The 27,567-nt window shown below is 53.1% G+C and overlaps 1 protein-coding gene across 1 annotated transcript in view; it reads left to right on the forward strand.

Annotated features, from left to right (window-relative positions):
* Positions 1 to 26,207, forward strand: part of GCN1 (GCN1 activator of EIF2AK4) — a 60,147-nt gene extending 33,940 nt beyond the window's left edge. Inside the window, exons 32-58 of the mRNA XM_032876165.1 lie at positions 226 to 391; positions 748 to 942; positions 2,113 to 2,359; positions 2,810 to 2,931; positions 3,277 to 3,391; positions 4,169 to 4,348; positions 6,750 to 6,970; positions 8,182 to 8,250; positions 8,456 to 8,594; positions 8,684 to 8,880; positions 9,075 to 9,217; positions 10,249 to 10,366; positions 10,478 to 10,693; positions 12,668 to 12,832; positions 14,111 to 14,272; positions 14,555 to 14,647; positions 14,874 to 15,017; positions 15,113 to 15,382; positions 15,627 to 15,740; positions 16,164 to 16,394; positions 18,929 to 19,122; positions 19,262 to 19,376; positions 21,351 to 21,447; positions 21,796 to 21,944; positions 22,702 to 22,809; positions 24,678 to 24,896; positions 25,528 to 26,207. Of these exons, the coding sequence (XP_032732056.1) occupies positions 226 to 391; positions 748 to 942; positions 2,113 to 2,359; positions 2,810 to 2,931; positions 3,277 to 3,391; positions 4,169 to 4,348; positions 6,750 to 6,970; positions 8,182 to 8,250; positions 8,456 to 8,594; positions 8,684 to 8,880; positions 9,075 to 9,217; positions 10,249 to 10,366; positions 10,478 to 10,693; positions 12,668 to 12,832; positions 14,111 to 14,272; positions 14,555 to 14,647; positions 14,874 to 15,017; positions 15,113 to 15,382; positions 15,627 to 15,740; positions 16,164 to 16,394; positions 18,929 to 19,122; positions 19,262 to 19,376; positions 21,351 to 21,447; positions 21,796 to 21,944; positions 22,702 to 22,809; positions 24,678 to 24,896; positions 25,528 to 25,653 (4,315 nt within the window). The 3' untranslated portion in view covers positions 25,654 to 26,207. The remainder of the gene's footprint in view (positions 1 to 225; positions 392 to 747; positions 943 to 2,112; positions 2,360 to 2,809; positions 2,932 to 3,276; positions 3,392 to 4,168; positions 4,349 to 6,749; positions 6,971 to 8,181; positions 8,251 to 8,455; positions 8,595 to 8,683; positions 8,881 to 9,074; positions 9,218 to 10,248; positions 10,367 to 10,477; positions 10,694 to 12,667; positions 12,833 to 14,110; positions 14,273 to 14,554; positions 14,648 to 14,873; positions 15,018 to 15,112; positions 15,383 to 15,626; positions 15,741 to 16,163; positions 16,395 to 18,928; positions 19,123 to 19,261; positions 19,377 to 21,350; positions 21,448 to 21,795; positions 21,945 to 22,701; positions 22,810 to 24,677; positions 24,897 to 25,527) is intronic.
* The last annotated feature ends 1,360 nt before the right edge of the window (positions 26,208 to 27,567 follow it).

A 27,567-nucleotide genomic window follows, 5' to 3' on the forward strand; every position in this document is an offset into this window, starting at 1 on the left:
GGTAAACTCTGGGCAGATGGCAGGTCTCCATTTGAGAAATGGGTTGTTGAGACTATTGTGTAGACTGCTGGGTAAGCACCAGGCAGTGGGCTCCATGCTGTGCTCTGCACCCCAGAGGGAGCTGCTGCAAGCTCCCTTCCCTTGTGGCATGCCGGGATAGAGTCCAGCCTCAGAGGAGGCCCCCGACCAGCCCTTTCCCCCTGACACGCTCCCCTTTCTTCCCAGGTGTGGCTTGGCTTTGGCTCTGAACAAGCTCTCCCAGTGTTTGGACAGCTCTCAGGTGAAACCCCTCTTCCAGTTTTTTGTCCCTGATGCTCTCAACGACCGAAACCCAGATGTTCGGAAGTGTATGTTAGATGCAGCCCTCGCGACGCTCAACGCCCACGGGAAGGTGAGCCATCTCAGCCAGTGTGGGGGGCGGGGTGCGGGCTGGGCCAGGGCAGGAGGCAGGGCTGAGCAGTGTGACACAGGGAGGCTGAGCACCAGGAGATCTGGCAGGGTTCTGGCACCCAGGGAAAATTTCATTTCTCTTTCTTTTGAGCCAAAAGGACCCCCAAAGGGTGTTAAATTCTTTTGAGTTTGCTGCATTCCTGCCAGGAAACTGGGAAACCCGCTGGCATTGCTGGCTGCCTTGTCAGGATGTGGTCCCGAAGCCAGGCTCGGGCTCAGTCCTCAGGGCAGAGACAGTCATGTCCACCTGCAGACTGCAGGGTTGACGTGAGGCTCTGGGTGGGCTTGGCTTTCCAGGAGAATGTCAACTCGCTGCTGCCGGTGTTCGAGGAGTTCCTGAAGAACGCGCCCAACGATGCCAGCTATGATGCCGTGCGGCAGAGTGTGGTGGTCCTCATGGGCTCTCTGGCCAAGCACCTGGACAAGAGCGACCCCAAAGTGAAGCCCATTGTTGCCAAGCTCATCGCCGCCCTCTCGACCCCCTCCCAGCAGGTACCTGCCTCCTGGCCAAGGGCCTACAGGCCAGCTGGGGGTTTGGGACCCACTGCAGGTGTGCTGCGGGGTGCTAGGGCCAAGCTGGGAATCAGGGCCCTACTTCTTTGCAAGGAGTCATCCTCTTGGGCCAGCCTGGTTTGTAGTGAAGAGTACCTTGAGAGGGAGTTACTTTGTTCCAATAGATTTTCTAGATATTTTCATTTTTTCTACTCATTTACTAATAGTCTTTTTTTATCTTAGTATAAGCCTAGCACTGGGGATATCAAGATTTAAAAAAAAAAAAAAAAGATGGCTCCCTCTGCTGAGCTTTCCCTGATCCTCTTTGCATTCCTTACACACTCCAGGGGCCGTTTACTGCAGTCTCCAAGCCATGGTGTAAGGATTGTTGTTTTCTTTTTGGAAAAACATATATACTTCACCCTTCTCCCCTCCCAAAGTGACTTGAATTTTGTCAATATGCAGAATATGTCAAATATGCAGAATATGTCAAATGCAGGTTTACAAAACTGATCAGATTTTGAAAGTTGTTGCTGAACTCCCTCATTAGGCTTCATGAGCTGTGGCTAGGAGGCAGAGCTACTCGATTTGGGCCTGGCCCTGTAAGGCAAGGCTGAATTCCCTGTGCCTCTGACAGGTTAGAAAACTGAGATACTTGGGCCATTTTTTTTTTCTTTTAAAATATTTTATTTATTTATTTGACAGATCACAAGTAGGCAGAGAGGCAGGCAGAGAGAGAAAGGGAGGGAAGCAGGCTCCCCACTGAGCAGAGAGCCTGATGCGGGGCTCGATCCCAGGACCCTGAGATCATGACCTGAGCCGAAGGCAGGGGCTTAACCCACTGAGCCACCCAGGCACCCCTACTTAGGGCATTTTTAAGAAGGTGCAGTAACGCACTTCTCTCCAGATCTTTCTATGTGAGTGGGTCTTCCTGGCGCTTCTCTCACCTGACCAGTCCTCACAAATGCAGTGTGCACCCTGACAGAGCCTGTGTCATCCACGGACATGTAACACTGTTTGCTTACCTGATGCCCTTTGCGATCTGACAGGCAGTGGCTGGGATGGGGCTGGGGGCCATCTGGCGGTGAGGTGCTGCGGACGGCTGTGGCAACCCCCCGCGAACCGGCAGTGGGTGAGCCACGGCACTGATAAGGCAGGCCTCTCCCGCAGGTCCAGGAATCCGTGGCCAGCTGCTTGCCGCCTCTCGTACCAGCCATCAAAGAGGATGCGGGAGGGATGATCCAGAGGCTGATGCAGCAGCTGCTGGAGTCAGACAAGTATGCAGAGCGCAAAGGGGCTGCCTACGGGCTGGCAGGCCTAGTGAAGGGCCTGGGCATCCTCTCGCTAAAGCAGCAGGAGATGATGGCTGCGCTGACCGACGCCATCCAGGACAAGAAGAACTTCCGCCGGCGAGAGGGTGAGTGTCTGAGCTTGGGGCTACCTGGGGTGGGAAGTCGGTCCCCACAGCTGCCACAGGAAGGAATCGGGCCTTTCCGTCCCCGCTGAAGGCCAGGTGTTTGTGTGTGTGCGGTGGAGGGAGCAGATTGGGTAACGCATCCCATCCTGTCCTTGCTGGTGTGGCCTGCACTTTCTCATTTCTCACTCGGTGTAGAGACTGTCAGCTGAGAGAGAATTGGCCTCACTAGCTGTTAGTGCCCGGAAGTGACAGACACTGCCCTGTTCTCTCCTTTCTGCTCAACCATATCTATGCTGTCGGGGAGGTAGAGGGTGCTGCTCCCTCATGGGGAAGCCACTGTAGTCCCACAACGGCCTTGAGTGTTTCCAGAGGGTGAGCTGATGGCAGGGAGGTGCTCCTGTGGCTGCCTCCAGGGCACAGTCTTTCCAGCTGTCCCGCCTTCTCCCCCAGGAGCCCTCTTTGCCTTCGAGATGCTCTGCACCATGCTGGGGAAGCTCTTCGAGCCGTATGTGGTCCACGTGCTGCCCCATCTGCTGCTGTGCTTCGGGGATGGGAACCAGTATGTGCGTGAGGTAAGTCCTGAGGCTGCACGCGGGCTCGCCGCCAGCTGAGGCCGCCCCTGGCCGTGCATCTCATCTCAGCTCTGGGGGCTGATGGGGTGGAAGGGCCCCCTGCTGGAACTCCTTGCCTGTACCTTGGCACTGGTTACTGGGACAGACTCCTCTGATTCCCAGTAAAGCATTTGCAACTCTCAGAGGAGACGCTCTCCTCAGCTGTGTCTGTAGGCCCTGGCACAGGGTCTGACACAGGAGACCCTCAGTAAGTGTTGGTCGGCAGGAGGAACGTTCAGACTAGTGTCAGGCCTTGATCCTTGCTTGGACAAGGAGGCCCCTGAACACCTTTTCTCCTCCCTTGAGGCTGCAGATGATTGTGCCAAGGCTGTGATGAGCAACCTGAGCGCTCATGGGGTAAAGCTCGTGCTCCCCTCCTTGCTGGCTGCCCTGGAGGAGGAATCCTGGAGGACCAAAGCCGGTAAGACTGCTCCCTTCGGTGTCTCTGTCCCAGCCTCCTTTTCTGAAGATGGCCCTTGCAGGGATCCAGGGAGCCATCCAGGATCTTGTCCCATGTGTGTGTGCTCCCCAGCCCACGGACAAGGACAAGCCCCTCAGAGCCATCAGGCAGCTCAGTCCTTCAGTCATTTGTATGTTTTCGTGCAAAGAACAGGCCTCTGGTGGGAGCCATAGCCCTAAGTGAGGAAGCCCCAGAGCTTTAAAGTTAGTTTGTGGCAACTTCTATGACTTTAAAGCCCCCCCGCATTAAGCCCTTTTTTAAAAATAAAATATTCTCTGGCATCCTGATATGCAAAACAGATTCAAGCTGTTTTGAAGCTGTTCTGGTTTGAGCAGGGTCAAGACCTGGGGCCCTTGAAGGACCTCCGTCCCCCTCAGTCCTTCAGGTTCCACCCTGCGGTTTGAGAAACCACAGATACGAGTTTCTTCATATATGGATAAAGAAACTAGGGCAGAGAAATTCATTGAAGTGGCCTTGGGCCACTGGTCTTGCTCCTGGTCTTGCCTGTTTTCCCCACACCACCTTGCATCACCCCCAGAATGCCATGGCTCAGCAGGCCTCATGAGCACTGTGCTCACTCTGCTAGAGCCCCCCCCACCCCCATCCTCTTCCTGGGGACTGCTTTAGCATAGTCTGCAGAGGGGCAGGCTGGTTGTCCCTTGCCTGGGCAGCCGGCACAAGTGGCTCCCTGGCCTGTGCTCAGTGACTCCATGCTGGACCTGTGTTTGCTGTCTGCAGGGTCGGTGGAGCTGCTCGGGGCAATGGCATACTGTGCTCCCAAGCAGCTGTCATCCTGCCTGCCCAACATCGTGCCCAAGCTTACAGAGGTGCTCACTGACTCCCACGTCAAAGTGCAGAAGGCTGGACAGCAGGCGCTGAGGCAGATCGGCTCCGTCATCAGGAATCCAGAGATCCTGGGTACACTTCTCCCATGAGGGCCCTGGCCCTGGCTCCTTCTCCCATCCCTGGACACTGCGGGGAACGTGCATTGAGCAAAGACTTTTGCCCTCTGAGGACAGATATAGTCATGTTGAAATAATCTCTAAATTCTGGAAAGCGCTTTTTCTAGGATAATTAGCGGGAAGTAGTTTGGAAGCAATCAGTTTTGCCACTGGTTTAAGCAGTCCTCATTGACTGCACAGAAAGGGAAACTGAGTCAGAAGCAGCCTGACTCTGAGAGAGCCCTGTGCACTAAGCTGAGCCCTAAGGTCAACAGAATTGAATGACACGCTCTGGCCCACATCGGCATCATATATTCTTTGCGAACTTCCTATTCTGTCTCATTCCAGAAGACATGTGATAGAGGGAAAAGCTTAGGGAAGGGTTATCCCCCTTGATTATGCTCTTTAGTGTGGTTCTTGATGGAGTGATGGCAGGAGGTTGATTTCTAGAAACAAAACTGAGCAGCCATGCCACCCAACATGTCACTCGTTTTGTTTTTTGTTTTTTTTTTTTTAAGATTTTATTTATTTATTTGACAGAGATCACAAGTAGGCAGAGAGGCAGGCAGAGAGAGAGGAGGAAGCAGGCTCCCTGCGGAGCAGAGAGCCCGATGTGGGACTCAGAACCCTGAGATCATGACCTGATCCGAAGGCAGAGGCTTAACCCACTGAGCCACCCAACATGTTACTTGTTAAATGTTAAGCTTCGTTATGGAACATAGGTACCTGTTCAGTGTAGTTCAGCCAGGGTGTTACTAGACTTTTTTTCATTCAGGAAACAATGTTTCTTATTTGTGTGTTTTTGTTTTTCAAGGGGAGGGCAGTTATCCTTGGGTTTTACTGTTTTTCACAGTGTCTAGTAGCCCTGGGGATTCCTAGAGCTGGGAGCATTCTCAGTCTCTATCAGATGAAGGGAAGTGCTTTTGTTTTTGGGAATCCAGCATGGGTGGGTCTTTTTTTTTTTTTTTTTTTTAATTGAGATATGATTTGCATAATGTTAAAATCACTTAAAAATTTATAGAATTCAGTGTTTTTTGTTTTTTGGGTATTTTTTGTATATTCACAGTATTACATAAACATCACCACTGTCTAGTTCCAGGACATTTTCCTCCCCCGCTACCTGTTAGCACTCACTCTTCATTCCCTTCCCTACCTCTGGGCCCTGACAGCCACTACTCTGCTTCTGTTTCTTTGGGCTTGCCTGTTGGGGATGCTTCATGTGGTGGGATCATTTGTGGCTAGCTTCATGCTCTCAAGGTTCATACTGTAGCATGGGTCAGTGTGCTCTGTTGTTTTTTATGGCCCAATAATCCATCGTATGGATAGACTACATTTTGTTTGCCAGGTCATCTGTTGATGAACGTTTGGGCCGCTTCTGCATACTGGCTGTTCAGAATAATGCTACTCTGCACATTTGTGTACAAGGTGGTTTTCTTTGTAGGCGTGTTCAGGTGTCCTGGTTAGATCCCTGGGAAAGGAAATTGCTGGGTCATGGTACGGTAACTCTTTCTGAGGCACTGCTGGACTCTTTGCCAAAGCGACTGGATCATTTGGCATTCCCAGCAGCAGCGTGTGAGAGTTCCCGCTGCTGACACTGTTCCTGTCTGTCTTTTGGGTTACAGCCCCTCCGTCGGTGTGAAGTGGCATCTCCTTGTCGTTCCGGTTTGCATTTCCCTAATGACTAACGATGTTTAAAGTCTTCTCGTGGGCTTACTGGCCATTTGCACATCTTCTTTGGAGAACTGTCAAAATCTTCTGTCCCATTTTTTTACTTGGGTTATTAGTTTTTGTTTTTTGGTTTGCTTTTTGTTTCGATTTTAAATTGGTGAGCAGCACGGATCTTTCGAGTGGTTGAACTCCCTGGGCTTGTGGAAGAGAGAAGCCCGGTGTTTCTCCTGTCAGTCCTCTTGCTGGGCTGAAGGAGCTGATGCAGAGAGCTTGCTCTGTCGGGGCTGAACTGCTCGGAGCATGGCCTGCTTCACCACCGACTCGGTGGCCTTGGATGTCTCACGGCAGTTGTTTTGCAAAACCACCCTGGGCTGCCGCTTCAATAAGGAGGCAGACAGGGCCCAAGCAGTGCTCCCACGGATGCTCAGCCGTGCGGCTGCCCCTCAGTGCCCATGGAAGGCCGCCCCCTGTTGTCCTGCTGGGTCAGGCTGTGCCGTGCAGAGGGGTGGTGGCTGCCACCTTCTTCCTCGTGGAGCAACGAATGCTCTTCGCAAGCAGGCTGGTTTCCATAGCCGGTGACTTGTGGGCTCCGAGGAGAGTCTCCCTGGACCCCCCTTTTCTTGTGTCCCTTTGTAGTTCTCAGGGGACCCAGAGGCTTTGCCATGCCTGAGACTCGTGTGAACTAGCCTTTTTCTTGTTTGGACACGCAGCCATTGCCCCAGTCCTGCTGGACGCCCTGACGGACCCCTCCAGGAAGACCCAGAAGTGCTTGCAGACCCTGCTGGATACCAAGTTTGTCCACTTCATTGATGCTCCGTCCCTGGCCCTCATCATGCCCATTGTTCAGAGAGCCTTCCAGGACCGTTCCACGGACACGCGGAAGATGGCAGCCCAGATTATTGGCAACATGTACTCCCTGACAGACCAGAAGGTAGCAGCCCAACTGGGGCTGGTGTAGGACAGACCAGTAGATCCTGGTGTAGGGCATAGAGTCCTGCACACAGTAGACACAGGATGGCTGGGGGTTTTGATCCCTGCTTATGTTTAGGGGAAGAAGACCAGTTTGGGGTGGAGAGTAGAGATCTAGGCTTTCCCGGCATCTTGCAGAGCACAGTGGTTCAAGTTCCTATTAGCTCAGCCCCCTGATGTGGCCCTGCCTGGGCCCTCTCACAGACTGAGGGGAGGAAAGGCTCCGCCTTGCCCTGTCTTGGCATTGTGGCTGCTGTTTTGACTGCTTGTAGTTCTCTTGTCACAAGCATTTGCTTCTGTAAGCCTACAAATTAGAGGAAATTAGCCACGTTTGGGAGATTTACTTTGTTTAAGTACTCCCCGGGGCTTGCATGTGCAAGCTCATGGTCTCCCACAGCCATGCTTTGCTTGCAGGCAGATCATGTCAATCCTCAAGAATTTAGGAAATGGGACAATTGGTGGAACAGCTAATCTTATCCACCGTCCTCCAACATTAAAACAGTTAATTATTGCTAATGTTTTTTATTGCATTTATGAAATTATATTCCTGAACATCAGCTTATTTTTAAGTTACAGTGAGCTGTTCACAAAACTGGTGTTTAATAGTTCTTTCATATTCCAACAAGTTTATGTACCATAGCTTATATAATCCTGTTATCGGTCCTATACTGTCCAAGGTTTTCTGCTATTTTAAATGATGCTGCAGTGAACATAAGGCTTTTTCTATATTTAAAACTGTGTCTTAAAGCTGAATGCTATCCTAAGAGACATAATAAACCTTTTAGAGTGAAGAATGGGAAGATGATAACATTGTTCTGAAAGGAAATAACCAGAAATAATTTCCTAGATTCCAGAGGCTGGACAGGCCTTGGTCCTGGGACAAGGGCAAGAGGAGGAAGAGCATTGAACTCTAGCCGGGGGTTCTTTGGACCCGTTGAGGACCCACCTGAGGGTGGGCCTCTAGGCCCTTGTAGGTTTCCCAGCAGTCACCTGCGGTCTCCAGGGAGCCAGTCATGGGGGTTCCTGGCCAGGTGCCCTTCCCTGCTGGCTCTGTGAGCAGCCCTGCTGAGCTCTCCTTGTCAGCAGAACAGTGAGGTCAGGGTCCATGGCAGAACCAGTCCGGAGGAAGCAGGAGCTGGGCCTCCACCCAAGTCACCTTTTGTGTTGTTGCAGGACTTGGCTCCTTACCTGCCAAGCGTGACGCCTGGCCTGAAAGCCTCTCTTCTGGACCCTGTACCTGAGGTGAGCCTGGGAAGAGAAAGGGGGCAGGAACTCATTATTTTAGTACATGCCTCAGAAGATTGGTTCCTGAGAATTCCTTATAAGATGCTTTTGTGTCTGTCCAGGAGAGGGAAGGAAACCCTAGGGTCCTCTCCCTGCTTCCGCGTGAGCATCTAGTTTTGAGATGCTGCCACTCCTCCCATCCTGGCTCTCGGTTCCCTGACAGGTGCGGACAGTGTCTGCAAAGGCCCTAGGGGCCATGGTGAAGGGCATGGGGGAGTCGTGCTTTGAGGACTTGCTGCCGTGGCTGATGGAGACGCTGACCTATGAGCAGAGCTCCGTGGATCGCTCCGGGGCTGCGCAAGGTGAGGACCCAGCAGGCCCAGGGGCCAGACCAGGAATGCTGTCTATGGGCCCTCAGATCCAGGGGGTTCATTCTATCCTTTTGTTGCAGGGTTGGCCGAGGTCATGGCTGGCTTGGGAGTGGAGAAGTTGGAGAAGCTGATGCCAGAAATCGTGGCTACAGCCAGCAAAGTGGACATTGCACCCCACGTCCGAGACGGCTATATTATGATGTTCAACTACCTGCCCATCACCTTCGGGGACAAGTTCACTCCTTACGTGGGGCCCATCATCCCCTGTGTCCTCAAAGTAAGCACCAGAGACCAGGCTGAGGGTAGCATTAGGGAGTGGGGGAGGATGCACGTGCTGTCCTTGGAGGCAGGGCTCTCTGCCAGCGGGGACTGGGTGGCAAGAATCCTCATCCTGCTGTTTAGGGGGTCCCATTTCCTTTGGGTCTGGTGCCTTGGGACAGCAGCCCTGGGTGACCCAGCCTCTGTGTGCAGGCTCTCGCTGATGAGAACGAGTTTGTGCGTGACACTGCCCTGCGTGCGGGCCAGCGGGTCATCTCCATGTACGCCGAGACGGCCATTGCCCTGCTGCTGCCCCAGCTGGAGCAAGGCCTCTTCGATGATCTCTGGAGAATAAGGTGAGAACTTGGGGTGGAAAGACCCAGTGGCTTTGCGTTTGGGGAACTCTGAGAAATGAGAAGTAGAATGTGGCCAAGAAGTCTCTCCATGCTCTTAACCTTTGCGTAGCAGTGTCTGTCCTGATTCTCTTGAAAAGTTCGCTTTATGCAGTCCTTTAGTTTATATTAGAATTTTAAACATGAATGTTTTTTAATCTGGAAATTCGACTTCTGGGCATTGATTCCAAGGACAAATTTGGTCAAGCACTTAATTAAAAAGACATGTCGAGGATGTTTGTTGCAGTGTATGTCATCATTCAAAAAATCGGAAGTTGATTTTTAAAAAAGCCAGCCTGTCCCTATGGTGAGGTTTTATTCAGCCATTACAGAAAATGGCGTGAGTGGACTACATTAGCTGACACGGAAAGTGCTTCACCCGGTGCTGACGGAATGGTTCGGGCCCGCTTCCCACATCGGGTGGGAGTGCGTGTGTGCCTGTTGATGGACGTGTGTGCGGAGTGTCACCAGAGTATCAGGGAGGCTGCCTTGGTCTTGGGAGTTGGGCTGATCGTTTACACTCACTTTCTTTGTGTTTTTCTCTGTTTTTCCAACCTTTGCTTTGAATAGAACTTTGATTTTTACAGTCATTAAAAATAAGAAACCTGAAGTAATTTGAAGAGAAATAAACTTTGTCCTTCTAGGCCTCTCTTTATGTGTCCAGTTCTGATGGTCAGCAGTCTTGGTTCCCTGTTAATGCTTCTTTCCGTACTCTCCCTCTTCTTCCTTATAGAAATGTTCATATATGTTTTTTTTTAAATGTTGATTTTTCCCATTACTAAAATAATACATGTTCATTAATAGGAAACTTGAGAACAAGGTAACGGGGGGCAGTGTGAGGAAATGAAGACCACCTGTACCTTTACTCATTCCACAATAACCACCGTGAATATCTCCGGTACACTTCCTTCCAGCGTCTTTCGTGCCCAGTGCTCGCTTGGGCCCCAAGGCCGCCCCTTGCAGCTTTGTGACTCTGTTTTTGGCATCCTCCTCAGGTTCAGCTCTGTTCAGCTGCTTGGGGATCTCCTGTTCCACATCTCCGGGGTCACTGGGAAGATGACCACAGAAACCGCCTCTGAAGATGATAACTTTGGAACTGCGCAGTCCAATAAGGTGCGTGCCTTGAGTTGGTTTTCTGTCCTTGCTGCTGGGAGGCATGTGCCCCGGCACTCATGCTGTGGAGGCTTCACCACTCCGTGTTCTCCCTTCTTTCCCCTGCTGCAGGCTATCATCACTGCCCTGGGCGTAGACCGGCGGAACCGAGTGTTGGCAGGGCTGTACATGGGCCGCTCAGACACCCAGCTGGTTGTGCGGCAGGCATCCTTGCATGTCTGGAAGATTGTGGTCTCTAATACCCCCCGCACCTTGCGTGAGATCCTGCCTACTCTCTTTGGGCTGCTGCTGGGTTTCTTGGCCAGCACATGTGCAGATAAGAGAACCGTAAGTTTCTGGACCTTGCTTCTGACCCAGCATCAGAGGCGAGGATGCGTAGGGCCCCCTGTCTAAGAGGAGAATATTTATTTATTTACATAGTCATTCAGTGGTTATTCTTAGAAAGAAAACAATCAGATATTTTGCCTGCAAGGTGGATTTATTCAGGAATAGCAGAGAATTGCAGGCTGGGACATGTAAGCCACGACAAAATTATAGGCAACTGCGGGGAACAAAGGAGTGGAACATTCTTTTATAGAGGGAAGGGGGCCTTCAGGAGGACTGTTGTAAACAAAAAGTCTGTTGGAGGTAATTGGGAGTTTGAAGTATAGTGGCTGTTCAGTGACTGAGTTGTGATGGTCTGTCATTGGCTGGGCTGTTGCTGGGGCAGGAGAAAATCTTCCTTCATCCTGCTGGGCCAGTAAAATATGTTTCTTCCTGTTCCATCCGCAAGGTTCATCTTTTCCTCTTGAGTCTGCAGTTGATGAAGAGTGGTAGGGTGTGGGAGTGCCCTGTTCCGGCCTCCTGATTCCCTTTTATTTTTTTATATATATATATGTATATATGTTTGTTTTTTGTTTTGGTTTTTTTTGGTTAAGTTTTATTTATTTATTTGAGAGAGAGTGCACATACACAAGCGCATGCGGGGAGGAGCAGAGGGAGGCGGAGAGAGAAACTTCAGCAGACTTTGCACTCAGTGCGGAGCCAGCTGGGGGCTCCATCTCACGACCCTGAGATCAGCACCTGAGCCAAAACCAAGAGTCAGATGCCTAACAGACTGCACCACCCTGACACCCCTCCTGACTCCATTCTAAAGGAGGTTTTCTTTTATTAATTTTCCCACAACAAAGATTTATTAAGCATCTACTATGTGCTAAGTAGGGCCTAAAACCTGGGGATATAATGGGGAAGAAAGGCAGCCTTACCCTCATCCTCGTGAGCTACACTCTGGTAGAGGAGATGGGTGTTTATCAGATCATCCAGCACACAAGCAGATGTAAACGCAGCTGTAGTAAATGCTGCATGGGCGGGGTGCCTGGGTGGCTCAGTGGGTTAAGCCTCTGCCATCAGCTCAGGTCATGATCCCAGGGTCCTGGGATCGAGCCCCGAGTCGGGCTCTCTGCCCCGCAGGGAGCCTGCCTCCACCTCTCTCTCTGCCTGCCTCTCTGCCTACTTGTGATCTCTGTCAAATAAATAAATAAAATCTTAAAAAAAAAAAAATGCTGCATGGGCCCCGCAGATGCAGGTAATGGGCCTTTGACCGGCTGGGAGGGGCAGGGGAAGCCTCTCAGAAGAAATGATGCTTGAGGTCAGAAGATGGGTCAGCACTAACCGGGCGAGGTAGTGATGAAAGCCTATTCCACACTAGGGAAAGAGGGCTTTAGATGCACGGGCAGGATGAAGCCAGCAGTAGAGGCTAGGTGGGGGCTGCTGGGTCTGGAAGGCCAGGCGGTTCCATGGTTGGGATGATGGGCCCAGCCTGGACTCATGATTGCTTCTGCCAGTCCCCTTTGGCCCGCTCCCAACCCCCGTCCCTGGCAAGCAAACTGCATATTTGGCTCTAAAGAAGGGTTTGCATGAAGCCTCAGGGAAGGTGGGTTTTTTTCTTTTTCCTTAAAAGCATTTGTGCCCAATTCAGCTCCCCTTGGGCAACAGTGCCAGGTTAAGTGACTTCTAGGCTCTGGTTATCAATTCAGGGAAACTGGCTCCTGTCCAGGCATCCTATGATGAGTTTCCTGTTCATATATAAGGTGCTAGCTCTTGATTTAGATTGCCTAGGTGTGTGTGACACAAAGAAGTAATTGTATTTTTGTGTGTTTTACAAGCCCCCGGGTGGCTCTTAAGGGCTAAGAGCATTTGGGGAAGTTCAGTCAGTGACTTGGATCAAGTGCAGGAGGTTCCAGGACCCTCACTCTGGAGCTGCCTTCCAGGTACCCTGGGGTTTGCCCAGCATTGATATCCCGGCTTGATCTCTGCTGACAGATTGCAGCAAGGACATTGGGCGACCTCGTCCGGAAGTTAGGGGAGAAAATCCTGCCCGAGATCATCCCCATCCTGGAGGAAGGCCTGAGGTCTCAGAAGAGCGACGAGAGGCAGGGCGTGTGCATTGGGCTGAGCGAGATCATGAAGTCCACCAGCCGGGACGCTGTGAGTGTTTTCTAAGGGCCCCAGAAGTGACCTGACGTACAAGGCTGGGGGCAGGTTAGGGGAGAAGCTAGGGACACTTCATCCTCGGGGACATGCTGCAGGCCTCACTCTGGAGGGTGTTGCTGGCGGCAGGGCTGGACTGGAGTTTCCTTGTCGGTTTCCCAGACAAGAATGAAGCAATGTGGAGGCCTTGCGTGGCCTGTGGAAATTGGAGATGATCTTTTTCTCACTGCTCCTGAGGCCACTCCCGATTAATCCCTTTTGTGTCACTGCTAAAGTTCAATTAAAATGTATAGTGTCCTTGGCAAGGAAGGGAGGCTGTGCATGCGTGCTTGTGCTGGGGCTGTAGGAGCGGGAGGACTGCCCGCACTCTTATGAGGAGTGGAGCAGATGAGTGTAAGTACCTGGTGGGTGGAAGTACATCATTTCCAGCAGTGATACTGTCCCACAGCAGCCACGTTCAGGGGGCTGGCGATCCTTGCCCTGAACTTACTTCTGAAGGGGATCCTCGGAACACCCCTGGGAAATGATGGGGCAGGCGTAGGGCTCTCAGTTGGCATAGAAGCCGGGAAGTGGTTGACCGGTCAAAATTGTAAGCACATGGCCAGTTGCTTAGCCTGAGTGAGCATCCTCCTCTGAGTTCCTGGCGACTTCCCCCGGAATCAGCATGTATCAGTATAAGTATTACATTTGGGGGTTTATGTTTGCTTTTGGCAAAAAATACAAAAGTCCCCAGCTAGAGCTGTGATTCACTGAATAGTTACTGAGTCCCCCCAAAGGCTGAGACCTTGCTGCCAGTGAGACTGATACGTAATCGGTCCTGATTCGTAATGGGCTTTGCCTCCAGTGGGTGGGGGGGAGGACTAGTTCCAAAGGGAGCAGAGCTGTCATTAGCCCTGAGGTAACCCCTAAGATGTCACTGAGGAACGACTGTTTTGAGTCATGAAACACTTGGAGTTTTCCAAGAGGATGAGCGGAGGGAACTGGGGGAGAGGGGTCACGCCATGCAGAGCCTTGCCGTGGGAAGGAGCTCCTGTGGGAGATGGAGAGTATCCGGAGAACTCACCTAAAAAATCAGGCTCCTCAGTTATAGGCTGCATATCCTCTCTGCTGTTTGATACTTGCTCATTTTCACAGAGTCGCTAAGTTAAAAGTCAAGCCAAGGGGCTTGGTGGTGGCCTGGCTGGGCCGGGAGTCCTCGTCCACCCCCCACTTCGCTGGCTTCCGTCCCTTCGCTGCTTCTGCTGCCTCAGATACACGGCGCGGGTGCTGTTGCAGGTGCTGTACTTCTCCGAGTCCCTCGTACCCACGGCGAGGAAGGCTCTGTGTGACCCGCTGGAGGAGGTCAGAGAGGCCGCGGCCAAGACCTTCGAGCAGCTGCACTCCACCATCGGCCACCAGGCTCTGGAGGACATTCTCCCGTTTTTACTGAAGCAGCTGGTGAGTGGATCTGCCACGCACCTACCAGTTTGGCTTTTACTGTCTTTGTGGAAGCAAAACGCGGGGGGCTCACTCTGCCAAAGCAGCCGCAGTATGGGCCCCCGAGGGAGTGGGTGCGGCAGGCTCAGATTTGGCTCTGTGCTTCTCCGACAGTCAGTAAGTGTGGGTGCACTGGGAAGGGAGGGAGGAAAGTGGTGAAGCAGGTTGGCGGTGGTTGGTCTAGACAGTCGAGGTGGGGCCGGGAGCCGGCTGCTCAGCGTTGCCCCCGATGCCCTCCTGCAGGATGATGAGGAAGTGTCAGAATTTGCCCTGGATGGTCTGAAGCAGGTTATGGCCATCAAGAGTCGTGTGGTGCTCCCTTACCTCGTGCCCAAGGTAAATCCCCCCTGTGACCAGCCCCCTCTGGCCCAGGAACCTCAGCCACGTGATCATTCCTCAGCCTGCTCCGGAGACCTTTTCCGAGCTAGGGGAGGCCGGTGTGGGAGCAGGGGGCCCCAGAGCAGACGCTGTGCTTGGAACAGCAGCGATAGGATCTCCCGGAGCCTGGCGCAGCCGCCAGCACGGGGCAGCGGTCACTGAACTGACGTTCATCATTCCGCAGCTGACGACTCCACCTGTCAACACCCGCGTGCTGGCTTTCCTTTCGTCTGTGGCTGGCGATGCCTTGACCCGTCACCTCGGAGTGATCCTCCCGGCGGTCATGTTGGCCCTGAAGGAGAAGCTCGGGACTCCGGACGAGCAGCTGGTGAGTTGCACGTTGACCCTTGGCAGCCTTCTTCCAGCCATCCTGGCCTGCCCCAGAGGAGCTGTGCTCAGCCTGGGCGTCCCCTGTGGTTTCAGGAGATGGCCAACTGTCAGGCCGTGATCCTCTCCGTAGAGGATGACACTGGGCACCGGATCATCATTGAGGATCTGCTGGAAGCCACCCGAAGCCCCGAGGTGGGCATGAGGCAGGCCGCTGCCATCATCCTCAACATTTATTGTTCGCGCTCGAAGGCTGACTACACCAGCCACCTGCGGAGCCTGGTCTCCGGCCTGATCCGCCTCTTCAACGACTCCAGTCCGGTGGTTCTGGAGGAGAGCTGGGATGCCCTGAATGCCATCACCAAGGTGAGGGGGCTGCAGACTGCAGAGCCGGCTTTTGCGTATAGACCAGTCCAGACGCCCGGAAGACTAGACCCTTAAAATAGCCCACGACGTACCTGTTAGGCAGCCGCAGCGTTGGCCATGCGTGGCCAGACTTTCTTACACTCCCACCCACGCCCCTCGCCCTGCGGTATCATTCTGAAGCTGTCTTGGGAGGGCTGTACTTAGAGCCCGGACATCCTCTCTGCTCTTTCCTGGCTTCCCACAGAAACTCGATGCTGGCAACCAGCTGGCACTAATTGAAGAACTGCACAAAGAAATCCGCCTCATAGGGAACGAGAGCAAAGGGGAGCATGTGCCAGGCTTCTGCCTCCCGAAGAAGGTAAGCCAGGGCCCCGTGCAGGGGGCTGTAGCACATGGCCTTCCTCTGCCTGCACCCTCGATGCCGGGTGCTGTTCGACCCCTTCACAGAAGCGTGTTTCTTCCCCATGGTGGCCGTAGGAGGACGGCGTCCGTGCCGCCTTCAGTTTAAACTGGGGAGGCCACCTCAGCCAGAGCACGTGAGTCACAGAGGTGACAGCAGATGTACCTTTGTGTGATGGGTGTGCCAGAGCTCTGCTCTTCTCATCACTGCCTAGTCCGGGCCATTCCCCAGCCTCTCTCATGCTGGGACCGTGGCACCTGAACCAAGTCTCTCTCGTGGAGTCGCAGAGAGGATGCCTGACAGGAGGGCCCTGCTTTGCACAGGAGACACCTGAGCCCAGTGACTTTGAGATTTGACTCTCGCATGCACTTCTCTTGTCAGGGGGTAACCTCCATCCTTCCAGTGTTGCGGGAGGGCGTCCTGACCGGCAGCCCGGAACAGAAAGAGGAAGCAGCTAAAGCTTTAGGTTTGGTGATCCGCCTGACCTCAGCTGACGCCCTGAGGCCCTCCGTGGTCAGCATCACTGGGCCTCTGATCCGCATCCTGGGGGACCGGTTCAGCTGGAACGTGAAGGCAGCCCTGCTCGAGACACTCAGCCTCTTGCTGGCCAAGGTGAGCCACTGATGCGTTCATCTCTCAGTCCGTTTGGGTCTTAGAGAACAGATCTGTCTGCCAGTTGGTGTCTTGTGGCCGCAAGGTGACAGCTCATGACGGAGGAACAGCATGGCAGAGGGAGTTGAGATGCTGGGTACTAGACTTACTTTACACACTGGTCAATTCCAGGTCCACCACTTAGTAGTTGTGTGGCCGGAATGACCCTGGGAGAGTCCAGGAACCTCCTCACCTGTCTCCTTACCTGTGATCTGGGAGTGCTGCCACTGCCTGCCACGTACAGCGCCGCGCAGTGTGAGGCCTAGAGGACGAGCCATTGGGCTCGCTGCCTGACAGCTCTTGAGTGCTGTGCACTAGTGCTCCTTGCTGTTGTTTTTTTTTTTTAAAGATTTTATTTAGTTATTTATTTGACAGAGATCACAAGTAGGCAGAGAGGCAGGCAGAGAGAGAGGAGGAAGCAGGCTCCCCGCTGAGCAGAGAGCCCGATGCGGGGCTCGATCCCAGGACTCTGGGATCATGACCTGAGCCGAAGGCAGAGGCTTTAACCCACTGAGCCACCCAGGCACCCCATCCTTGCTGTTTTTTTTTTTTTTTTTTTAAAGATTTTATTTATTTATTTGACAGAGAGAGATCATAAGTAGACAGAGAGGCAGGCAGAGAGAGAGAGAGAGAGAGGGAAGCAGGCTCCCTGCCGAGCAGAGAGCCCGATGCGGGACTCGATCCCAGGACCCTGAGATCATGACCTGAGCCGAAGGCAGCGGCTTAACCCACTGAGCCCCCCAGGTGCCCCAGAATTTTTTTTTAATTCTTACTTGAGGTTTGGAAACAAAAGCAAGCTTAAAATTTGTAGTTTTCTCTCCCCCCACCCCTTTTGAGGGGAAGGTGTGGGGAGCAACTTTCCAGATAAAACATGACATTGTGAGCATCAGCCTTACTCTATCGAAGATGGGTCTTTTTCAAAAAATTAAGTTTTCACCTGTGTTCTGTGCTTTTTTTTTTTTTTTTAAGATTTTATTTATTTGAGGGGCGCCTAGGTGGCTCAGTGGGTTAAGCCTCTGCCTTCGGCTCAGGTCATGATCCCAGGGTCCTGGGATCGAGCTCTGCATCGGGCTCTCTGCTCCGCAGGAAGCCTGCCTCCACCTCTCTCTCTGCCTGCCTCTCTGCCTACTTGTGATCTCTGTCTGTCAAATAAATAAATAAAATCTTAAAAAAAAAAAGGTTTTATTTATTTGAGAGAGAGAGCACACTCATAAGCAGGGGGAGGGGTAGAGTGAATCTCAAGCAGGCTCCATGGTCAGCACGGAGCCTTGATGCAGGGCTTGATCCCATGACCTGAGTCAAAATCACCACGGATGCTTAACCAACTGAGCCACCCAGGTACCCCGTGCTGTTCTCTTCTGTGGTGTTTTATAACTCTGTGTACAAATGGAGCCCTTTCCTCACAGACTTTGTCCCTCAGGCCATGAGTCGATGTCGTCCATGGCCAGATGGTTCCTACCTCTGATTTGCTGGCTTCACTCCATAGTGTGCCTCCCAGCAGCCCACAGCCTACAACCCCAGTATTTCCACACTTCCAAACAGCTGCTTTGATTTTCCCATTTAACAATGAGTAAATCTTCAGTCTTGGGAGGGGTGACTTTCTGAGATCATTTGTTTCATAAGATTGTCCTGAGGGCTCTGTGTCAGTGCTCGGCCCGTGTATCGACTGCTCAGAAGATGGCACCTGCGCTTATATATGTAGTTCATTGCCCCGTCTTAGCACTGGAATAGGATTTCAGTAGGGCTGACAGCCATCATCCTGTCGGGCTCTTTCTTTCTTTCCTTTTTTTTTTTAAGATTGTTTATTTATTTGAGAGAGAGCAAGTGAGAGAGAGCATGAGCAGGGGGAGGGGCAAAGGGAGAGGGACAAGCAGATTCCTCCCTGAGCGGGGAGCCTGATAGAGGGCTCAGTCCCAGGACCCCGAGATCATGACCTGAGCCGAAGGCAGACGCTTAATGGACTGAGCCACTCGGGTGCCCCTCTTTTATTTTTTAAGATTTATTTATTTTAAAGAGAGATGGGGGGAGTGCCAAAGGGAGAGAGTCCCAAGCAGACTCCGTGCCAGGTGCAGAGCCTGATGCAGGGCTCAGTCTCATGACCCTTGAGATCACAACCTGAGCTGAAACCAAGAGTCAGTCACTTAACCGACTGAGCTGCCCAGGCGCCCCGGCCCCATGTATTGGGAGATGGAGGTTTCAGGTCACTTGTCCACGTGGACTAGTCTCCCTTTAAGCCAACCAGTGGCTCACTTGGAGGAGGTGGTGGCCGTGCTGGTGGTCCTCTTCCTCTTTCTCCCAGTTCAGTGAAAGATGCTGAAAATGGGACTGAGCAGAACCTGTTCGTACTGGCTGTCCTGTCTTTTGGAACGTCTATTCCCAGCCTGCGTGCGGGAGCTGGTTCCATCCATGGTGGTTTACGATTGCTTTGTGCCTGTAGCACCTGGTGGCCTTGGCCTCCAGCGCAGCTGTGCTTCTTGCGTGGGTCTCTCAAACAGGTTGGGATTGCCTTGAAGCCCTTCCTGCCACAGCTGCAGACCACGTTTACCAAAGCCCTGCAGGACTCCAACCGGGGGGTGCGCCTGAAGGCTGCTGACGCACTGGGGAAGCTCATCTCCATCCACATCAAGGTGGACCCCCTCTTCACAGAGCTGCTGAATGGAATCCGTGTCATGGAAGACCCGGGTGTCAGGTGAGGGGCCACTGGGGCAGTGCTTGGCCGTGAGGAGGCCCGGCCGCTGTCCAAGCCTCCCGGGGCTGGACTGGCATGTGTGGGTGGGAGCAATGGTGAAGGAGAGCCAGGGTTTAAGTTGGGTGCATTGGTTCTGTAGGGACACCATGCTGCAGGCCCTGAGGTTTGTGATTCAGGGAGCAGGGGCCAAAGTGGATGTGGCCATTCGGAAGAACATTGTCTCGCTCCTGCTGAGCATGCTGGGACACGACGAGGTACGGCTGCGGGTGGGCGGCGGGGCTGGTGGGCTCTGCTGGTTCCCCTTGTCTTTGCTTTGGTTGGTGTCTCTGGTTTGTGTTAGAAGAACTAGGTCTAGCTGCTAATTGCTCAGTGGTAATAATCATTCCCGACTTGCCCATCACTCTGTATGGTTTCCCAAGCATTCGGTTGTGGAGACGGGGCAGGTGGTGTCGGTGTTGGCTCTGATTCACAGATAAGGAAGGTAAGGTTTTCACAGTAAGGAAAGGCAGGACCTTTCATTAACTTGCTGTCTAATCTTCAACAAGCTACTTTCCATCTTTGCCTCTCATTTCCCCACGTGTCAAATGAAGAGGTTCATTTATTGGTTCAGGAAATACTGGCTGAGACAAAGGGTCTTCACGCAGAGGTGAAGCAGGTATGGTCAGGGCCCTTAAGGAATTTGGCTTTTAGGGTCTGGGACAGGCTGGGAGGTGTTAGCCCTGTTGGAGAGGGCGAGACTCACCTGGGGCCGCACCCTAGTGATGGATGGGGCCAGAGCCAGAATCCAAGCCCTCTGACTTCTGTGCTGTCTCGTTCCATCCACACAGCCCTTTCTTCCCCAGTCTGGAAGCGTATGTTAAGTACTCATTTGCTGCCCAGCACTGAGGCAGGTCCAGTAGTGGGTTGGGTCTGTGGGTAAGAATTTTCTCTTTCTTCTTTGACCCGGCAGTGGTGGGCCCTCTGCTGTGCAGCCTAACTTACATTTGTGAGGCTAATCTCTGGAGTGAGGCCTTCGGGTCACACGTTTCATTGTGTGCCCACGTGGGGCCAGCCCTTGTCGCCGCTGGGCGTACCGCTGCTCTGGAAGTCTGGCCCTATCCCCAGCTGCTGCTCTCTGACTAGAGCCCCCGCCTTCTCTCGGGGTGCAGATGGGAGACTGTGCCTTCCTTTGGTCACAGTCTGTCAGGATTTTTACAGGGCCATGCCCAGTGTAAGCAAAAGTTAGTATTTAGGCCAATTTGCATTTCACCACAGTGGAGCTTAAAATAGATCCTGTTGGAGAGAGTGGGTGTCAGAGAGAGCCAGTTTTAGTCTTGCTTGGCACCTGGGCTTCTGCTTGGAGCTCAGAGGCCCAAACTGTGCTCATACCATTCTCCCCCTTCTCAGAGCTTCCCCTGGATCAGCGGGGGCCACCCAGGGTGCCAACCTGGCACTGGCCTCTCAGCAGGCCCTTAGCCCTGATTGGCTGGTTGGTTGGTTTTGGGGGAGGCACATCAGGTTGGCGCTTATTAATAACGTAGCACATAACTGAAAATCCGCTCCCTCACTCTCCCGTAGGTTGCTGGCTAGGGAGCAGCAAGGAGCAGGCCGCATCTGGCTCTGATTTTGACAGAAAATGCTCGGCTTTCACTTCTCTTCCTTGGGTTGATTAGTGGCTTCATTCTGACTTCCTAGGACAAACCGAAATAATAGAGGTGGCTCTAGGGCGCCAGCATAGTAGAGAGGTAGCAGGGTGTCGCTCTGGACACAAGATGACATACAGGGTTGGCAGGGAAGGAGCGCTGGGGGGAAAGGAGCTCAGAGAGGGTCTCTGGGCCTGCCGCCCCCTCTGTGCCCCTCCCTGCCTCCCAGGGCTGTTGAGACTACTCGAGAGAACGCCCGGAAAACATTCCGACTTTCTAAGAAGAAAGCTGCTATGTAAACACGGTTATTACAGCTATTATGCTGGTGGTTACCATATGTACACACACTGGAGTTTTCTAAAATTGAGCGGAGTGCTGGGCGTGTGGCGGTTCACTCCACACCCAGAGGCGGCTGCCATGAGTGGTGGTCCCGCCCTGGCGGCAGGAGCACGAGTGCCTGGAGTGAGGACGGGATTTAGAGCTCCCGAGTCGCTTTGTTCTGCCGCCTCCCCTGCCCTCCATCCTGGGCAGAGTGGCCGGCCCCGCTGACTTGGGAGCTGGTGGTGCTGCTGACGCTGCCTTTCACTCGCTTCTGTGCCCCGTCAGGACAATACGCGCATCTCCTCGGCCGGCTGCCTGGGTGAGCTGTGTGCCTTTCTGACTGAAGAGGAGCTCAACGCTGTTCTTCAGCAGTGCCTGCTGGGTAGGTCTCCTCTGCACCGGGGACCTCCTGCAGGGCCTGTCGCCACCCCACCCCCGCCCCTGAAGGACCTCCTGGCAGCTAGCCTCTCCTGGGGAATTGAGCTCTTGAAGCAAAATGGAGTTTCCAGTGGTGCTGTAATGCCTTGTGTCTCTGCTCAGAGAACACAGCCGCGAGTCCGAAGCAGCTTGAGAGAGATCTCTCCTTAACTTTCCACGTTGGGCAGGGAGGCCCAGGTGCAGTGTGGACTGGGATTTCCTCCAGGCCCAGGTGGGGGAGGCCTGGGGGCTTCACGGGTGGTAGGGGCACACTGTAAAGTGCAGGTCGATCCAGTTGTGTCCTTCCACTCAGCGGATGTGTCCGGCATCGACTGGATGGTTCGGCACGGGCGGAGCCTGGCGCTGTCCGTGGCTGTGAATGTGGCTCCTGGCAGACTCTGTGCGGGCAGGTATAGCGGTGAAGTTCAGGACATGATCCTCGGCAATGCCGTGGCAGACAGGGTAAGGCTTAGGGGCAACCAGACCCATCCTCCTCCTCCTCTCGCCTAAATTCCACTGCTATAGCCTTGTTGATGTGCAGGGGGCGTGGGGTTGGGGGGATGGATCAACCCCAGACTGGATGGTGAGAGGCCTGGGTTTGAATTTTGCCTTCGTCAGTAACTTTTTTTTTTTTTTTTAAAGTACTGATACTTAAAAAATTGTTTTGCTTTCAAAGATTTTGTTTATTTATTTGACAGGCAGAGATCACAAGTAGGGGGAGAGGCAGGCAGAGAGAGAGGAGGAAGCAGGCTCCCTGCTGAGCAGAGAGCCCGATATGGGGCTCGATCCCAGGACCCTGGGATCATGACCTGAGCCGAAGGCAGAGGCTTTAACCCACTGAGCCACCCAGGTGCCCCCGTCAGTAACTTTCTGTACCCTTGGGCCACCACTTGATCTCCTTGGGCCTTAGTTCCATCACCTGTAAACAATGAGGAGTTTGGGTGGGAGCATCTAGAGGTTCCTTCTAGGTCAGAAGGTCTCTGAACCCCACTCCTGGAAAGCTGTGACACGGGCTTTGTCTGCCTCCTAGCCAGAGCAGCCTGTCTGCAAGAGAGCTGTCGAAGAGTCTTGGATGTGAAGTTGTATGTGGGGGGCGGGGGGGATGCTTGTGTGATGGGCCGGGGTCCTGGAGATTCCTGGGGATGGGACAGAGCCTGTCCCTGCTGTTCTTAGGAAAGGGCAGGATGCCACCCCAGCCACCTCTCTCCTCTCCCCACAGATCCCCATTGCGGTGAGTGGGGTTCGGGGCATGGGCTTCCTGATGAAGCATCACATCGAGACAGGAGGAGGACAGTTGCCCGCCAAACTGTCCAGCCTGTTCATTAAGGTGAGTGGGGGCAGCCTGTGAGAAGGACCCATGACCAGAGAACCCTGGAAGTATATGCTGTCAGGCTGGCTGTGTCTGGGAGATCTCTGAACCCGTGGGAATGGAACACAGAGGGGTCCTGTGTGCTTTTTTCTCTGGAAGAGTGCCTGACTTCCTGTCAGATTCTCAAGTAGACCTGTGACCCCAAATCAAGTTAAGAACCACTATTTTTATATATTTTTAAAAACATTTCTTTGTTTTAATTTTGTCCTTTCTCAGACATGTGCTGTGGTGTCACATCATGATTTAATTTGCATTTGTCTATGGGTAATGATGTAGAACAAAATTTTTTTTTGAGATTTCATTTATTTTTAGAGAGAGTACGCGTATGAGGGGAGGGCCAGAGGAGGAAGGAGAGAATCTCAAGCCAACTCCACACTTGAGTGCAGAGTCTGATGTGGGGCTCGATCTCATGACCCTGAGATCATCACCTGAGATGAAACCAAGAGTGGGAGGCTTAACCGACTGAGCCACCCAGACACTCCTATAGAAAATTTTTACGTGCTTATTAGCCAGCCCCGCATTCACTTGCTGGAGTGTTTATTGACATCGTTTGCCATTCTTAAAATTGTATTCTTTTTTTTTTCTGATATTGAAGTGTTGACAGGTATGTATTCTGCACATAAGACCTTTAAGAACCACTCTCTTAGGCGTTTTTTTCTAGGCATCTGGATTTAGTTTTTTTAATTCTTTTTTCTTTTTTTTAAGATCTTATTTATTTATTTATTTATTTGACAGAGAGAGAACACAAGCAGGGGGAGCAGCAGACAAAGGGAGAAGCAGGCTTCCCATTGGGATCCCATAGGGCACGATCCCAGGACCCTGGGACCATGACCCCAGCCAAAGGCAGATACTTAATGACTGAGCCACCAAGGTGCCCCTAGGCATCTGGATTTAGTAAACTTTGGGATGGACCTGGGTTCAAATCTTAGTAGATCTTTTCTTCCCTGCTTCCTTTTCGCTGGCATGGCTCTTAGCATGGTTATCGTGGTGGCTGCAGGGCTCCAATTAGGAAAACCCAAGAGCCGGACAGCGGGCCCTTGCCACCCATGGCCTAAAGCGTGCTTCTTAAACATGAATGTACACCCAAATTAGAACCAGAATTTATATTTGAAGAGGTGGGGCCAAGTGTGAGGCTCTGCCTTTGTAACCACCTCCCGGGTGATGTCGATGCTGCTGGTGTGTGGCCCTTGATTGAGTGATGAGGTTCCTGCAGAGCCGGGAGCCCCGCTGCAAGTTCTCAGGGTCCCCACTAGATTGAGTCTGTGTGATGGCATCACCTTGCACACGGCTCTTCCTCGGTGTTGACTTAGGATCCTCCATGTGCCTGGCTGGGCCAGACCCTCCCGGCGTGGAATTGCATGGGGCAGACAAGATCTGCGGAGTTGAGATACACAGAAAGCCTGTGGGGATGGGGAGGGCCCTAATTTAGGGAGGGTTGTCAGCAGAGACCTTTGAGGGCAGACACCTGAGTTGAGGCCTGAAGGAGGAGAAGGAGCCATCCATGCAAGGACCAGGGGCAGGCACGTCCCAGGCAGTGGGACCAACCAGTGTGGAGGCCCCAGGGTAGGAAGGAGCAGGTATATCTGAGGAAGTGAAAGCCCATGTGGGCCAGGAGTAGTGACCAAAAGGGAGAGTGGCACGAGACGACGTGAGGGGCAGAGATGTCACAGCCTGTCTGTCACCCACCCACAAGGGGGAAGGCAGATCTCAGAAGGGAGCACTGGGGTCAGTTTCCAGATGAAGAGGGAGTGTCAGGGTAGAAATATGGGCTTCCTTGAGAAACAGACTGGATGTGCCTGACTAAAAGTGCTTGGTCCTCTTCACAGTGTCTGCAGAACCCATCCAGTGACATCAGGCTGGTGGCCGAGAAGATGATCTGGTGGGCAAACAAGGACCCGCTGCCTCCCCTGGACCCCCAGGCCATCAAACCCATCCTGAAGGCTCTTCTGGACAACACCAAGGATAAAAACACCGTCGTGAGGGCCTACAGCGACCAGGCGATCGTCAACCTCCTGAAGATGCGGCAGGGTGAAGAGCTGTTCCAGGTGGGCACCTGTGGCTGCCGCTCAGCGGGCGACTCTCCTTCTGGGTGGCATCCCCGAGGATCAGGCTCCGCTCTGCCACCCCATATGCCGCGTGTGAGGGACAGATTGTGGTCAGGTGACCGGTCTGGTGCCTAAAAGCAGTCCTCTGTTCCTGTGGCGTTCAGGTTTCTTTTGGCAACAGAGCCCTTTCTCCAAATAGAGTGTCACATGGCACCCAAACCTATGAAGCCAATCCTGGGGGGCTGCCTGGTGAAGCCCAGAGCCCCCCTCACACATTCCTCCACCCCTAGGCACCTTTTTTTTTTTTTTTTAAATTTTTAATTTTTTAAGTAATTTCTACACCCGACATGGGGCTTGAACTTACAACCCCAAGATCAAGAGTCGCATGCTCCACCGAACAAGCACGGCTCCCTGTGACATAGAGTGTCCCATGGCCCCCAGCCCCAGAATCCCTCCCTGCCCCGCCCCACCCCTTCTCAGCACATGACTTCCGGGGATCCGTCGGACTCCCTTTATTTTGTCAGATTCTGCCATAGCTAGTTCTGAGGTTAACACTCGTTTTTGCGTTGGCTTGGAGAAAACTGCAGTCCAGTTTTCTGACAACGTCTCCTCCTTTCCATCCTCCCCACAGGCCCTCTCCAAGATCCTCGACGTGGCCAGTTTGGAGGTGCTGAATGAGTGCAACCGCCGGTCCCTGAAGAAGCTGGCCGGCCAGGCCGACTCCGCAGAGCAGGTGGACGACACCATCCTGACCTGATCGGCTGCACTCCGGGCCGGGCTCCACCTCTTTGTTCAGTGTTTTCATTTTTGAAAATACGTTTGTTCCGATGGGGAGCTTAGGAGATGGCGTTCCCAGAAAGTATTTTAATATTCCAAAAGACCACAGCCAAAGCCTTAAATCAAACCCACACACAACTGAAAATTGCCTCCTCCATCTCTCACCTTTTTCTTTGGAGAAGAGACGAGAAAGCACATGTGTGAGCCTCACCAGGTGGCAGCCACGAGCGGACCATCCAGCTGAGCATGGCTGGGTCTGGAACAGGTGGGGCCAGACCTCCGGTTCCTCTCCCCCGAGCTTGAGCTCTGCTTTGGGAGCCCGTGCTACCAGCCTCTGCCTAGATCCTGAGAGGGACATGGCCCGTGGAGGTCGGCCTGGGGTTCTGTGGCTTGGCGTGGCTTTGCAGTGTTGTGCAACCTGTCGGGGGAACGGGACACAGCGCCCTCGCAGTTCACAAGTCGGGGAGGGGTACTGGCTCAAATGCGGGTTGTTTGAAGGAGGAATGTTTAATAAAGGCTTTGATTTAATCTTGATATAAGCAGGTTTTTAAAAAATCTCCAAGCAGCTGTTCAACGGAAAGCTTCGTGCATCAGGAGTCAGGCAAGGCTTGCAGCTTTTCTCACGAGCATCGGCCGCGCTCTGGCTTCTGCGCGTCTCTCCCACTCTGGCAGGTCCTGCAGAAATCTACACGCTTCTCTGTCCAGAGGTTGGGTCTCGGGAGGTGCGCAGCCAGGCCCGTGGTCTCCCCGAGTATGGAAAATGCAGGGGTCAAATTAGCCACTTGCCGGCTCTGTCCTAACTCGGAAAGGTGGGCAGCTCCTGGCAGGCCGGTTTTAAAGAGAAGCCCGTCCCCTCTGTGGAGGAAGGACGAACCATGTTCCTGGAGTCAGAGGACTTGCAGGAGGAAAGCAAAGCTGCAGCCCAGCATCTGCCTCCTTTCCGAATGACTTCCTTCCTGCTGGTCCTTAGAAGGCTTGTGATCCACATGTCCTGTCTGATGGAGCACACCCCTCTGGGCCCGGTGACGCAAGTTTTTCTGGGCTGTTCTCGTGGTCACAATACGGAATGAAGCTCTACCGAAATGACTGGCCAGAGCTGTAAAAGGAAGGAAGATTAAATGTGGTGGTAGCGAACTCATCTTGTAGAGGGTCTAAAAGGTACCAAAACAGAATCAAGGCACGGCTTGTTAATGCAGCAGAGGTAGAAAGTAGCCCCATGACTCAGCACTTCTGATGAGTAAGACAAGGTGACCTCTGAGATACTTCTGATGAAATCCTTGCTGTCTATGCCCGAACCTTCTATGTCACAGGACTTGCTATTTTCTTGCAGCAGGCACGGGCTCAGCTTGCTCAGTGTAACCGTAGACTCCCAGGGCTGCAGGGGAGCTGGAGAGGTCGGCTGAGTCAGTCCCCAGAGCCACAGCCGCCAATGGGTGCAGCTTTCGGTAGCCATGGTAACTGTTCCCTGCTGCTGGGATTCAGATGGTCATCATCAGCGTCTCAGCTGCCTGGGGCAGATGTCCAGCAAGCTGCCTGCACATGCGGTCACCCCGGCCACTCAGCCATGGGGCGGCAGATGACGTTTCTGTGTGAGGGGCCGTGGGCTGGGAAAGCGCGGTGAGCTCTGAGGTGCGGTCTTCAGTGTTTCCTCCGGGATCTTAGAACAGATGCTTCTGTCTGTCTCTGGCATTAAGCCCCTGGTGTGAAGTTGGGAGGGAAACCTGATGTACTGAGAGGTGGAAGACACTCAGGAAGCAAGATCCAAAGGAAAAACACCAGGTCTTAGTTCCAGAAACTGGAGGAGGATGAGAGCTCTCCGTCCAGGACGGATGGATGGAGGCTGGTTCGCAGAGATGACTCAGAGGCTCCCGGAGCACGTTGAAGTGCATTCCTT

This window comes from Lontra canadensis, unplaced genomic scaffold, assembly GCF_010015895.1.
Source record: "Lontra canadensis isolate GAN:19392208 unplaced genomic scaffold, GSC_riverotter_1.0 scaffold58, whole genome shotgun sequence".
Taxonomy (NCBI): domain Eukaryota; kingdom Metazoa; phylum Chordata; class Mammalia; order Carnivora; family Mustelidae; genus Lontra; species Lontra canadensis.